At 40.2% G+C, this 15,126-nt stretch overlaps 1 protein-coding gene across 1 annotated transcript in view; it reads left to right on the top strand.

The window, feature by feature from the left end:
* Positions 1–15,126, top strand: part of DST (dystonin) — a 407,480-nt gene that overhangs the window by 334,314 nt on the left and 58,040 nt on the right. Inside the window, exons 58-65 of the mRNA XM_042457373.1 lie at positions 2,660–2,866; positions 7,245–7,364; positions 7,521–7,628; positions 9,339–9,557; positions 10,955–11,158; positions 11,830–12,061; positions 12,341–12,567; positions 13,967–14,089. Coding sequence (XP_042313307.1) covers positions 2,660–2,866; positions 7,245–7,364; positions 7,521–7,628; positions 9,339–9,557; positions 10,955–11,158; positions 11,830–12,061; positions 12,341–12,567; positions 13,967–14,089 — 1,440 coding nt within the window. The remainder of the gene's footprint in view (positions 1–2,659; positions 2,867–7,244; positions 7,365–7,520; positions 7,629–9,338; positions 9,558–10,954; positions 11,159–11,829; positions 12,062–12,340; positions 12,568–13,966; positions 14,090–15,126) is intronic.

Consider the following 15,126-nt stretch of genomic DNA (forward strand, 5'->3'; position numbering starts at 1 on the left):
AGTTACTTTTTGAAAACAAACATCTGTTTTAGCCAGAGCTGTCCTCCCAGCAATCTTGTCTTTGTTTAGCATCCGCAGCAGAATACAAAACAGTAAATGAACCAGCACTTGAATCATGCAGTATTCTTCTCTTGTCATTTAGTGAGGTCACTGGCCCACAATTGTAAAGGTAACTAAAAATTACAGCTATAGTGTGGGAAGAGTGATGCTATCACTTGTTAAGTTATCATTATATAAATTATGCCTTGATCAGTGAAAAATAATTTGTTACAAGTAATTAGTTATTTGTAATTAGTTACTTTTGAGCTCTGGCTACATTAAAGGCTTTCCAAGCAAATACCTGTTCATATGTTACTTTGCTGTCAGGTAAGTCTACATGCCTGACAGGGAAGCAGAAGTTTAGTGGTTAAGACACCAATTCTGATGATTGGAAAGTTGGCTGTTCAAGGCCCGAGTGCTACATGATGGGGTGAGCACCTGTCACTAGTCCCAGCTTCTGCCAACCTAGCAGTTCAAAAGTATGCAAATGCAAGTAGATAAAGAGGTACCACTTTAGTGGGAAGGTAACAGCATTTGGTGCAGTCATGCTGGCTACATGACCACTGGAGTCAGCTTTGGACAACACTGGTTAGTAACAGAGATGAGCACCACCCCCTACAGTTGGTTACAATGACATTCATGTCAAGGGACTACCTTTACCTTTAAGTCTATATAATAGCTGAGTCTCAGTCTGATGTGAGCTAAACTACATTTATCCACATAAGGGGATACTTTGCAGCTAAAAATGGCATAGCCTGAATGTAATATTATGTCCCGCACAGTATAAATTGGCAGTGAAATGGTGCACATGAGATCCTGCCATTACTGTGTTGCCTTTGTCACCGGTAAAATAATGTCTGATCCAGTTCCAAAGTTTGATATGAGCTTTTGGTCACACTAAACGAACAATAAGTGCTAGCAAGAAAGTTCCTTCTGCTAACCAAACACAGTACTAGAGGCTTCACATCCTGTATTTGCCTGTGTGGGATGCAGAAAGATTGCTGGACTTATGCTGAGGGGATTCCTTGATTCAAATTCCCATTTATTCCTAAATCAATGGGTTCTGAAGTTCCAGTTCACACTTAATCTAGTGTGATTAAGAAATTAAACCCTAAGATGGAGTTATACTGAGGAAATTATGGGGATTTATAGAAAGGGTCTTCTGTTGACTTCTGTGGGATAAAAGGCAGAATTTGTGATACAGTTCTTGGGGAGAAGGGACAGTAACCAGTAGCAAGTTCAGACACCAGAACAATGTCCCCCCAAAGTTTACTATATTAAAATAAACAGGGGGAAACTACTGCACTTAACATGCAATAATAATATTATTTAGCAATATATCTATATTTCAGAAAAGATGCTAGTAGCACTTGTTAATTTCAAGATTTTTGAAGCCAGGGTGACATAGTAGTTTAAGTGTTGAGCGACAACTCTGTTGACCAGAGTTCAATTCCCCATTCGGCCATGAAACCTGTGTGGTGACCTTGGGCAGGTCACACACTCTCAGCCTCAGAGGAAGGCAGTGGCAAACCTCCTCTGAACAAAACGTCCCAAGAAAACCCCATGATCAACATTAGGAGGAGGACCTTCCTGACAGTAAGGGCTGTTCAACAGTGGAACAAAACTCCCTCGGAGTGTAGTGGAGTCTCCTTCCTTGGAGGTCTTTAAGCAGAGGCTGGATGGCCATCTGTCGGGGATGCTTTGATTTGGATTTCCTGCATGGCAGGGAGTTGGACTGGATGGCCCTTGTGGTCTCTTCCAACTCTATGATTCTATGATAGTTTCACCTTAGGATCTCCATAAGACACACAACAATAGTGACTGCCAAAGTATTAAAAAGTAACACTGTTCAGAGAAAGTTGGAAGGGCTGTTGTTCCCAGTCTTGTTTGAGATGATACAATACTGTATTCCCTGTTGGGTCAGACTGGAGTTCTGTAGGGTTCACCATTCTGCTTCCCACAGTGGCCTGCCAGGCTCCCACAAGTAGAGGGTGAAAGAAATTGTCCTTTTATTCTGTTCAGAAGCACAAATACTTCTCACCTGTTTACTCTGCTACACAGTGGCAATTACCCTATTAATATAAGATAAGCAATTGAACGGAACTAAGTAGATGAACTTTATGCACTCAGAAACTGACTTGAATTTTATGTCAATTACATTAATTGAAGTTTGTGCAGGTTTTTCTTTAATTTTACTTATTCAGAAGTGACATGACAGGTGGGGATTGCAAGGTGTAAGAAATGTATCCATTTTTCTCCTGGGCCTGATTACTGACTGGCCACTTCACTCCTTTCCAAAGGATGATGTTCTGTAGATTTCAGAAATGTATTTAAATTATATGTTGTGGATGTTTCCCTTAAAGAATCACTTGCTTCTCTACAGAATGATTTACTGTCACAAAAGCAAAAATAGTTGAGCTGAAAAAAGGAGTGCTGCTTGTACCCTTCATTTTGTGTAAAACATTCTAGCATTTTTTTTCTTTAGACTATCTAAAATGTCAATGTAATAAAAATTGAAGGGTGGAAAGGGAGGGGGAACCACACACACAAGTGGAACCTTTGAGTTGTATGTGTTTTACTTTTAGTCCAACATGTTTATTTTAAATGTTCCTTTTTTTAGGAACTGAAAAAAGAAGCAAAGGACAACAAAACCTTATTGGATAACCTCAATGAAGTCAGTAATGCTTTGCTGGAACTGGTGCCATGGAGAGCAAGGGAAGGGATAGACAGAATGGTTACAGAAGACAATGAACGGTATAGGACAGTGAGTGAGAATATATCTCAGAAAGTGGAAGAAACTGATGCTGTCATTTTAAGATCACAGCAGGTAAAAAAAAAAGTAATCATCATCTTGGTTTCATTCTGTGTGAGAGGAATAAAAATGTATTTATATCAGGTTGGAATGAGTCATGAGGAATGTAGTTCCCCACAACCTTATATATAACAAAGCTATATTCTAAAAGTAACATAATATTAAGGGAGAAGTTATTTTATTAGTGCAACAAATCATGGCTTCTAGTTATTTTTCAGGGGCATTTTAAAAGGCATTTTGATATGAATTTTCCAATTTTTATACCATTTGCTTGCTGATTGGCCTGAAACAGACAAGCCAAAAGGACTGCACTGGGACTGTGCTGAGACCATTTGTGCTGGGACCGTAGCAACAGCACAGGCCCAGGCCAGCACAGGCCCAGTCCTGAACCAGGCCACTGAAAGGAGCACATTCTCTCCGCTCCTGCTTGACCCAGTTCTTCTTGTTTGGTGTGGTGTCGGCGCTGCTTCAAGCCATGTTTGGGATGTGTGTCATGTAAATGCAATATCCCCAGCACAACCTGAAGCTGTGTCATTTTGCCCATGTGTTTCAGGCCTTGTCCCTTAAAAGGCAACAAAAAGTAATGGGAAAGCAGTTTCACTTAACACAAATTATCTTTTCAACTTTGTAATGAGGATTGTCAGCAAATTACTTATCAAACACTTTTAAAAGCAACTTTCCAAACTAGTTTATATTTGGGCACCTATACCAGAATAAAACGTTGCTATTCATATTAGTGGCATATTTTTGCAGTGCTTATGCAAGTGCTAGGGCCAAGCTTGAAAAGAACATGGTCAAAGTTTTCAGGCATACTCCCAAGACCACAGCAAAATTCAGCCAGTGTTCCAGCCATCTGTCTTCTGGTTGACACACACAAAAAATTACAGTTCAGTCTAGCAGCGAGGAGCATTACGATGGCATCATGCAGTGAACTCAGTAGGAATTTCACTAGAGAAGGAATTGTAAACTCAGATCCCATAACTCTTGCAATTTATGCTCCTATGTAGGTCAAATATCAGCTTGAGTAAACAGATGCTTGAAATACAGATGAGTACAATAGTCAGTGGATACAGGTTCTCAGGAAAGATAAATATGATTTCCAGAGGCAAATATTATTAAGTGCAGGCTCAATATCCACATCAGGAGTTTAGCTTTATTTCTGAGGGGGGAGAAGGTTAACATCAGATTTGATTAGTGGAATAATAGCTCTATAGCCACCAACATATTAAATTATCAACACAGTTACAGTGCGCCTGCGCCATACGCGGGCGCGCCATACGCGGCCTTGAGCATACACGCTCAAGCCGCGGGGCGGAAGGGGCGGCGCGTCCCATTCAATTGAATGGGTGCGCATGCCTGTTGTCCCCCGCGCGCGCCCGTGCCACCGCGCACGAGCCCCATTGTTTCCAATGGGGCTTAAGCATAGGCGGAATTCGCCTTACGCAGAGGGATCCGGAACGGATCCCCCGCGTAAGGCGAGGATGGACTGTATATTGCTTAGAGGATGATTTCTTGCTGGATTAATTCATGTTTATATAATAATGTTTTTGAGTTAAATGGGTCTCATTGTCAAGCCTGATGAAGAATTCTGCCCAATTCTAAACATTGCTCATGCTTCTAGACTTAAGCTGTTATTTTCATAGTTTTATCACTTTCTCAACATTTGTTTCACATGTTTGGAAAAATAATAAAAGGTGTCCAAAATTATATTCACAATACCAAGTTTATATAAAACTAAAGATAATTTTTGGACAGTCTGTATGATAGAAACTTGTGTGTGTTTATGATTGACTTGCATACAATGGGCCCTTGGTATTTGCTGGTGTTTGGTTCCAGCATCCCCCGTGGGTACCAAAATCCATAGCTGATCAGGTCCCATTATATACAGTGATATAGCAAAATGGTATCCCTTATATAAAAATCAAGGTTTGCTTTTTTTGGAGTTTTAAAATATTTGAAGCTGTTGTGTATGGCTGAATCCATGAATGCAAAATCCATGTTTGTAGAAGTCCAACTGTATTTAATTAATGATGTTTGAGCATTGCTTTGTGCCCTGGCAGGCAACTATGGAAGACTAGAGGGCTGCATCAGCCCTCCAAAGGACCTTAGAAAGCAGCACTACCCAACTCAGCCCGCCTGCCCAAAAAAATATAATATTTATTTTACCTCCAAAACCAATTAGGAAACATTGGGATACTTTTGACATAGTTTTAGGTCAAGATGAGTCCCTTTTTAACAAGAAGTGAGGGGTTTTAAAAAAGGACTTTCCTGAGCTTTAATTGGGCAGGGAGAGCAGAGACCTGGCAAATGCCTAGAGGGCATTTGTAGGCATGATGTCACCTGGGGGACCCTGGGAGCCACAAAATAGCCCTGAGGTACAAGCGGTCAACGGGCTGCTCTTTTCTCATACCTGCTTTATACCAAAGTTCTCAGTTCAGCCAGGACTATTCTGACAGACTGATAATTTGGGGAGAGACACATTTTCATATGATACAAGCACTAATAGCAGATATACTTGCCCTCTACTTAACTGGATCAAATACCCCAGCAGACTGACCCCACTACCATCTACGCATGGTGTAGGGACACCTGAAGAAGGGACCCTGCTCTGTGTGCATATGCTTTGCTTGTGATCTACTGTGCGCTGTGCCCAGGTTTCAAAATCACAGTGGGAGCCTACACACACATATTGCAGGTTCCTCCTCTTCAGACTTTGCTTCCATCCATGTGGATAGTGGGTGTGCAAGGCTAGCAGGGAAAATCACTGTGGACTGGGTCAGTGATTAGGGAACTGTTTTCTTCTTTCATCCTGAGGGCTGCATTGAAGTCAGAGAGTTTCCAAGCAGAGAGGGCTGCTTTTCTACTGGTAGGCTGGGCCAAAGGTAAAAAGGTGCAACCAAAAATACGAGCACGTGTAGCTTGAAATGGTTACTGCCCATAGCTAAGACTTTGGGGGAAAACATCCAAAGCTCAGAGGTGTATCTGGTGTATGGGGCCAAAATATTTAGAATTCTTTCCATCGCTAATGAATTTTTCCTCCAATCCCCAAATTTCTAGCATTGCAGCGAGTGAGTCGCTGAAAAACATTCACATTTAGATCACTTCTATTTACTGTGTTCCTATTCCCTTGGTAACTGCCTTCTTCTCTTCTGCTAAAAATATTTTTTTAAAAAAAATATCTATTTATTTAGAGTGTTTATACCCCACTCTTCATCCACAAAGGTTCTCAGAGTGGTTTATAAATTGCTAATTTGACGTTTCCCTACCCTCAGGCTTACAATCTAAAACGACATGACACAAAAGGAGAAGGCAATGGCAGTGAGGAAGGGGGATCAAGTCCAGCAGATACTGCTGATTCTTCTCTCCCTCCAAAGCCAGGGTGGTAGCAGTTAAGATGGAGGAAGAGCCTTTCATCTATCTCTGGAGCTAGGCATGGTAGAACCATGCCTGCCTCTTCTCCTCTCCCTCCAAGGCCAGGGCAATACCAGTAGGAATGGAGGGAGGGCCTTTCATCTGCCTCTGGGGCTAGGCATGGTGAAGCTGTGCCTGCCTATTCTCCTCTCCTAGTGCCTGGGGTTCCCCACTACTCTTAACTTCAGCTTGTTTGTATTTATAGAGAGTGCCTGAAGTGGGGAATCATGAACAAAAGAAATCTACCAAGGGGCTTTGAAAAGAAAATATTTTCAGAACTATTTTGCATCTTGGAATGACCTTCTGTCACTTAAACACAAATAATGAGTTATCTCTGACTTGTCTTGACAAAACTGGACTACCATTATTCTTGTGTCAAGTCTGAAGACTAATTCCTACTCTGCTGCCTATTGACTTTAAAGGCACTGGTACAGATTAACTCCTACACTGAGGGAGGAAAATAATCTTAGAGATGGACAAGGGCAGGAGGTGATGTGAGAAAACCTGTATTAATGTTACCTTTGATGTCTGTAATAGTTTTGATAGTCATATCTGGTTTGAGTTTAAAATATAATGTGGGTGTGACACTTCCTTCCTCCTCTTTGCAACACCTCTGCAATAAGCTGATTTTAATACAAAAGTCATTGTGAGAGCCTTGATATTTATTCAAGTAAAAATAAACTGTCCAGAGATTATAAGAAACTGTCTTATATTCATTTAGACCAGTGATTCACTCAACATAGAATTTGTCTTTGACTAGCACTAATACTAGGAGATTTTTCTGGTGACCTGGAAATCCTTATTCTTCAATTTAAGAGTGAGACTTCAGCATACAAATGCTGGACTAAAATATATCAGCAAATCTGATTCTGCTTTTCTTCCCCCCCCCCCCCCACACAAAAAGGAATATGTGCCAATAGTTAAGAAGGTTTTTTAAATTTATTTTTTTAAAAAAGGTCTTCTTTCTTTCTTTCTCTTTTAGTTTGATCAAGCAACAGATAGTGAATTATCCTGGGTTGATGAAACAGAAAAGAAACTGATGTCTCTGGATGATATTAGGCTTGAACGTGAGCAGACCACTGCTCAGCTACAAGTTCAAAAGGTAAACAAATGTGATGTTGCCTGCCATGTATTAATCAATATCTATTACTTTTCCTGCTGTGATTTAATTTTTAAACCATTACAGTACATGCTTTGGCTCTGTGCCTCCAATATTCATAATACCAGATTAACCCCCCCCCCCCCTTAATTTGATTAGGCATTTACCATGGAGATTTTGAAGCACAAAGACACAATAGAAGAACTTGTTGCATCTGGAGATGAGATTATGAAGACCTGTACAGAAGAGGAGAAACAAATAATGAAGGTAATCAGTTATTACTTGGATTTGTGTGATAATGATTTTTAATGTACATAAGTAGTTATCAAGGAAGTAACCATATTAGTCTCCTGTAGCCTAAAAGAATGAGGCGGGAGGAGAAAAAAAAAGAATATAGCAACACCTTTAAGACTAACTGGTTTTTTTTAAAAAAAATTTCTCATGAGCTTTTGTGGATGTAAACCCACTTCTTTGCATGCAGTACAGAACGATAATAAAGTCTGAGATACAAAGCATGTTTACACACTTGTAGGAAGGGGATGGAACCCGTGACCCTCATCCTGAATTTTCAAAGGGCTCTGTAAAGTGAGCAGGTCTTTCAGATCTTTACAGTGCCCAGTTAGTGTTGATGTGGGCAAGCAATAAGTCTGGTTGCCAAAAGTCAGTTATCCAGTGTTCAGAATTGTCTCTGAGAAGATCTCTTCTGCTACACATGCAGTAGTGAAGGCTCTTGTATTGATACATGTAGTGTGCCATGCTAACATTGTCTTTGTTCATACCTCTGCTAATGGATTGGGTTTTGTGAATATAATTTAACTCAGCAATTTCTCTTTCTAGCTTTCCTTTGTAATATCCTTGTTCAAGAACCATAACCTGTAGATCACTTACTCTGTGCCGAGGAAGGTGGAAATGCCAACAGTGCTCCTCTACACTCTATATTGGACAAGCAGGACAGTCTCTACGCAAGAAGATTAATGGACACAAATCTGACATTAGAAATAGCAATACTCCAAAGCCAGTTGCAGAACATTTCAGCCTTCCTAGATACAGAGTAGTAATTTACACTCCCACAACTGTGTAAATATGCTTTATTCCTGAACATTTAGTATTACTTTGTACTGCATCCAAAGAAGTAGGTTTATATCCATGAAAGCTCATGAGAAACGAAAAAACAGTTAGGGGCTCGACAGACAGTGCCTAAGGGGCAGCAGGATACCCCTCCTTTCCTAGCTGGATCGGGGCCGCAGCTTCAGTCCAGCCTTTTGAGGGCACAAAAAGGAGCTGCAAAAAGCAGCTCCTTTTTGAGCCCTTGAAAGGGCGCCATAGCCACAGTGGTGTGACTATATGGCTCTCCTTTGGTGCTGCATCATATGAACGCAGTGCCGGAGACACATCATGACACCATGTGCCATTTGGAGTGGCACACAGTGTTAGGCCACCCTGGGGGGCGGAGTTGGGTGTGCATCATGAGGATGCTACGTCCTGACTCTGGCCCCAGGCTGGCCTTTCAGGCCGGTCTGTAAAAGTCCTTATTCTGCCATGCACAGTCTGAAGGGGTTCTGTTCTGCAAGATTGGGGTGCTCTTGGCACTTCAGCTCTTTTGGACTTTAAATGTCAAAAGCTCCAGAAAGCTTCACCAATAAGGGATTTTGGGAATAGCACTCCAAACCATCTGGAGGTCTGAAGTTCCCCTCTGCACACTAAAGTAACACACGTGCACAGGTGAGCATGCACATGCAATGTGTGTGAAAGAAAGTTATACAGTATGTTTTACTTAGTAACAATAGTTATGGTCTATGTTTCTCTTTTGCAACATTGAATGCTGTCAATGAAAAATGGAGTGCCAGATTCCTGATAGCACCTATTTTAAGCTATTAAGAACAACAACAAAAAGTTAGTATTAGATTAGCATCAGTCACACATGATATCTTATAAATACCTTCACTAAGTTGATAAATTATGTTATTTGTTTAACAGAAGAAACTGGAAAGCCTCATGCAGAAGTATGATATGCTCTGCCAGATGAACTCTAAGAGGAACCTGCAGCTAGAACGGGCTCAGTCTCTAGTTAGCCAGTTCTGGGAAACTTATGAAGAGATTTGGCCATGGTTAACTGAAACAAGAATGGTCATCTCACAGCTTCCAGCACCAGCTCTTGAGTATGAAACTCTAAAGCAACAGCAAGAAGAACACCGGGTAAGCATGTAGGGATGTTAATTAAAAGAAGCCAGCTGATATTAAGTCCTCTTAAATGTTTGAATGCTCAAATGAAAATAAAATGTTAGAACTGCCTAGCTTAAATGTATTACTTTTTGTTATCAATTCAAACTGTAACATAATCTTAGATGCAAATAGACAAAGCTGGATTGGGGCTGCAGCAACCACATGCCACATCCCCAGTCTGCCTTGAAACTGCCTGAAAAAGGACCAGAAAAGAGCTACTCCTTTTTCAGGTGGCAAAAAGATGGCTTAGCTTCCTTCACTGCAACAGGAAATTGGCTTCATGATGCTCCGGCAGCATGCAGTGTGTAAACGCCATGCTGCCAAAGCATCATGAAGCCACCCCCATGAAATTGGCCTGGTGGCTTCTGGGTGGCTTCTGGGCAGCTTGGGATGATGCAGCGTGTAAATGCCATGCTCCCAATCCATCCGGAAGGCAGCCCATCTGCTTCAGTCCTTTGGTTTGAGATTATTCTTGGGAGGCCAAAGAAATAGTTTTTTGTGGGTTTTTCAGGCTATGTGGCCATGTTCTAGAAGAGTTTCTTCCTGACGTTTCGCCAGCATCTGTGGCTGGCATCTTCAGGTCTTTCAGATCTTTCTCTGAAGATGGCCATGAAAGCCTTCAACTTCATGCCAAAGAAATAATTATGAAGTCATGGTTAGGCATGTGTGTCAGCCTTTCTCAAAACCAGAAAGAGAATGATAATAGTTAACAATAACCAAATCATGCATAATTTATCCTTTCTATGTTTTCAAGTTGGATGCAAACAAGAGTTAAAGTGCTAAGATGTGTGTTCCAAATGTTTACAGTTAATATCAGTGTTTTAGCCAGTCAAGATACTGAAAAGAACAGAGTTTAGAAATTGTACACAGAAGGCAGATTAATATAAGACAGCTAGTAAAAAGCATTCAGCCAGTGATCGAACATTCTAAATGATTTATTAAGTAACTGTATTGTAAAAGTTGCCAAATTATTTAAATACAGCTAGAAATAGCTTACTAGTGCTTGAATAACCAACAAGCAAGTCAAACATCTGAAGCTATAAAAGGATCATATACAATATACAGGATCATCAAATATTTTTCAGGCTTACAGAAAATGATGTGCTTCAGATGACATGCAATTCACAGAAGTATATTGCATTTTTGAAAGTCTGAGTCCCAATGTTTCTAGTTTTCTAGAAAGATATACCACTTATTAAAAACTGAAAGCAGGTCAATCACTTTTAGGCCTGTGGCAAAACCCAATGAACCTTAACATGTAAAAGGTAATTGTTTAGACTTCTTTGCCAGCTGATTCTGTTGGATGTTCAAAGAGCTAGAATGTGTCAAAATGCTGCTAAAATTCTGATACGTGCTTTGTTTTACTATAGCAACTACGAGAGTTGATTGCTGAGCACAAGCCTCACATAGATAAGATGAACAAAACTGGACCTCAGCTTCTGGAACTGAGCCCACGGGAAGGTTTTTCAATCCAAGAGAAATATGTAGCAGCTGATGCCCTTTACAGCGAGATTAAAGAAGATGTCAAAAAGCGAGCACAGACACTGGATGAAGCCATTTCACAGTCTACCCAGGTAACATTATTTATGAGAACAACAACTAGACTCCCTCTGAAGAATCTTGTTATCTTATATCAATATACTCAAGGTTCATACTGGGCTTATCAGGAAAGCAAGTCACCCCCTGTTATGTCAACACTCAAGTCACTCTGATAGGTTTTCTTATTTGTCCAGGTATAAGGACACACATTTCTATGGAAAGCATGTGAATTTAACCTGCACATTTTAAAATGAAACTTTTCTTGGGACAATATCCTCTACAAAGAGCCTGTGTAGCATAGTAGTACAGCATGTTGGACCTAGAACGAAAAGAGAGAGAGAGAGAGAATGAGTTATGCTTACCGCACGGCTGTGCATGTGCACCACGGGTGGGCGTGACATTGTTTTTATTGCTGGGTGTCTTCAGTGTAAGCTGAAAACCACCTATAATGAGCCCGTGTATGGCGCGGGCTCACTGTACACATTGTAGCCATTTGAGAATGACAACTCAACCTGTTATATTTTTTTTAAAAAAACTGCTTATGCTAAGTTTTTTTGTTATTGCTAAATAAAGATATCTAAAATGTACTATGCATGCTTTTTCATCAGTAACTTTTTTAAAAAATCTGGCTTGATCAATTTCTTTTAGATCTTGCTCTTAACTGTCACTCGTTCTCCCCCATTCCTTCACTAATTTATCTTTCCAGTTCCATGACAAGATAGATTCAACCACCGAGAGCCTGGACCGCATCGTTGAACGTCTGAGGCAGCCACCTTCAATCTCAGCAGAGGTTGAGAAGATTAAAGAACAGATCAGTGAAAATAAGAATGTGTCTGTAGACCTAGAAAAACTTCAGCCTGTGTATGAAACACTCAAACAGCGTGGAGAGGAAATGATTGCACGTTCAGAAGGAGCTGATAAGGATATTTCTGCTAAAGGTAATGGAGTTTATCAAACTGAACATGCCCCTTTGTGATTGCAATAAACAAAATAATGGAATAATGGAAAAAAGAAAGAAGCCAACCAGTAGTTAGCTTCTTCTGATGAGAGACATGAAGCTTGTCTAAACATTCTGATAGATTTACATCTAGTAATTATTAGTGTGATATTTGCAGTGGCCACTTTTAGAGTGTCTTAAAATTGGCTTTCCTTGACTCCATAGAATCATATTTTGATTTTGATGCACATGTAACTGTCTGTTATATTTTGCTGCCCAGTGGTTCAAGATAAACTGGATCAAATGGTCTTTGTCTGGGAAGACATCCATACCCTAGCTGAGGAAAGGGAAGCCAAACTGCTTGATGCCATGGAATTAGCAGAGAAGTTCTGGTGTGATCACATGGCACTTGTAGCGACTATTAAAGACACTCAGGATTTTATCAGAGAACTAGAAGGAGCTGGGATTGATCCTTCAGTGGTTAAACAACAGCAGGAAGCAGCAGAGGTAAGTGAATAACTGTTCTTGGACTGTTCTTGAACACTTCTTATAAATTGACATACAAAGCCCTATATGGCTCAGGTCCAGACTGTTTCAAGAACCACATCCCACTTTATGAGTCTGCCAAGGCTCTAAGAGGTTCAAGAGAGACCCTTCTCTCTGTCCCATTGGTTTCTCAGACTCTTGTGATGGGGAGAAGGGAGAGGAACTTCTCCGTGACTGCTCCCAGGATTTGGAACTCCCTCCTTGCTCTGCTTCCACTGAAAAATAAAAACGTTCCTATTCCATCGCTTTTTTGAATTGACTGTGGTGGGCTCTGAATGGTATAATATACTTCAACAGTTTTAACGCTACGGATAGACTTTGTAAAAATAACTTCAAATATGGTATAGTATTATTTATTTATTTACGCTATTTATACCCCGCCCTTCAGCCCTAAAGGCTCTCAGAGTTATGAGCACTGGGCTACAACTCTGGAGATTGGGGTTTGATTCCTCACTCTGCTGTGGAAACCCACTATGTGACCTGTCATATACTCTCTAGCCCAGAAAACACAGCGTTAGGTTTGGGTTTTTTATTACTATTATTCCTATTCCTATTATTATTATTATTTCTTACCTGCCTCTCCCCAAGGATCAAGGCAGGGAAGAACAACTAACAGACACACCACATCAGTTAAAACACATCAAGTAAAATACACATCAATTTAAGATGACATATATTTGATTTTAAAAGAACAAGATATACACATATTAAAACAATCTACATATAAAATTCATCATTCAGAATTCACAATTTAAAAATCATCTGATTTGCCTTAGAAGCACCATAAGTCAGAAATGACTTAGGCACACAACAATATTTATTTTTTGAACTAATGTTTTTGTGTGTGTTTTATTGGGAGAAAGGTGAGATATAAATGAATATGAGAAGAGGAGGAGGAGACAATCACAGTAGAAACCCCCTTAATCTAATCATTCTCTGTCATATGATTATGCTTCAGAAATGTCAGCTCCCATTTATCTTTTTAATTCAATGTTATTATGAAGATTGTATTTACTTTAGCATTATGACATTCTTTAATAAGCTATAGTGTATGCTAACTAAAAATAAAAATGGTTTCTATGAACATATGAATATGTAAGGCAAGGGGGGAAATTGCCTTTGCTGCTACAGCAACCTTCTGCCCGGTGAGGTGAGCAGAGATCTGCTCTTTAATTGTTTTCTCTTCGCATCAGGCCAGAGGGACCTTTTTTCTGTAACTGAGCTAAGATCTGCATGTTCACAGCCTTCATTCTGTACAGATTAAACACCCACAGGAAGTAAATAGTATTTGTGCAAAATAATTTAGTTTTCTAATCCTGAATGTCATAACATGCAAAGCATGACATTTTTCTTCTTTCAGACTATCAAAGAAGAGATAGATGGATTACAAGAAGAACTAGATGCAGTTGTGAACCTTGGCTCTGAACTCATAACAGCATGTGGAGAACCTGACAAACCCTTAGTCAACAAGAGCATAGATGAGGTATGAGTCATATAAACATTTGGTGTTTTATGATCCTGTAAAGAGCATTGGAAGGGAAGTAGCTGGGAAACTGACATATGGCACCTAAGGTCCAAAACACACTGCAGAAATAATCCAGTTTGAGATTGCTTTAACTGCTCTGGCTCAGTGCTAGGGAACCCTGGGAATTGTAGTTTATAGTGGCACCAAAGCTCTGACAGAGAAGGCTAAATGAATCACAAAACTACAGTTCCCAGAATTGTCCTACACTGAGCCAGGGCAGTTGAAGTGGTCTCAAACTAGATTATTTCTGTGATGTGTTTTGGACCTAAGTTAAAGGCTTCAAAAAAAACCGGGCAAAATGACATAGTTTCCCACCGCGTTTAGATGATGAATGCTCTGAATGCAGTGGGAAACTGCGCTGACACTGAGTCTTCAAAAAAGAACCAGACCAAATCTGCTTCTTTTTGGGGGGTCCGTTCAGGACCACAGTGGCAGCCTGGATTGGGGCCAGGCATATGCAGTTGCCATGGCCGCAGCATGAACAGCACCAGCATGGTCCCTCTGTGGTTTTTCAGCCCATCTGTTTCGGGTCATGATTCTGCTAAGAGTCAACTGCAAAAACAACCACTTGCTTTTTGGTTTGATCCTGTAATTTTCCAGATATTTTCCAGAACTTGAAGAAAGCTTGGAAACATGTTGTGCTAATACCTGAAATAATCCATATATTTATCAATGTCCTGATATCATGGGGAAAAGCTACATCTCCTCAGGATTAAGCCACTTTAATCATTGTGCTGGGAGCAGATACATAAGAGAGATTTCTGAAACTGTGAAGGAACAATTTGGGAAGGAAATCCAAGATATTTCAGACAAGTAGCTAAGGCTGCATGCTTTTAGAGGTGATGAACATTTTTCAACCTGGCTAAAGCAAAAAGCAGCTGGGACCAGAATAAAATGTGGGCCAGACCACCTCCCTTTCTCAGACATACATATACATACACACAGATAATAATAATAATAATAATAATAATAATAATAATAATAATAATAATAAT

Source organism: Sceloporus undulatus, chromosome 1 (assembly GCF_019175285.1).
Source record: "Sceloporus undulatus isolate JIND9_A2432 ecotype Alabama chromosome 1, SceUnd_v1.1, whole genome shotgun sequence".
Taxonomy (NCBI): domain Eukaryota; kingdom Metazoa; phylum Chordata; class Lepidosauria; order Squamata; family Phrynosomatidae; genus Sceloporus; species Sceloporus undulatus.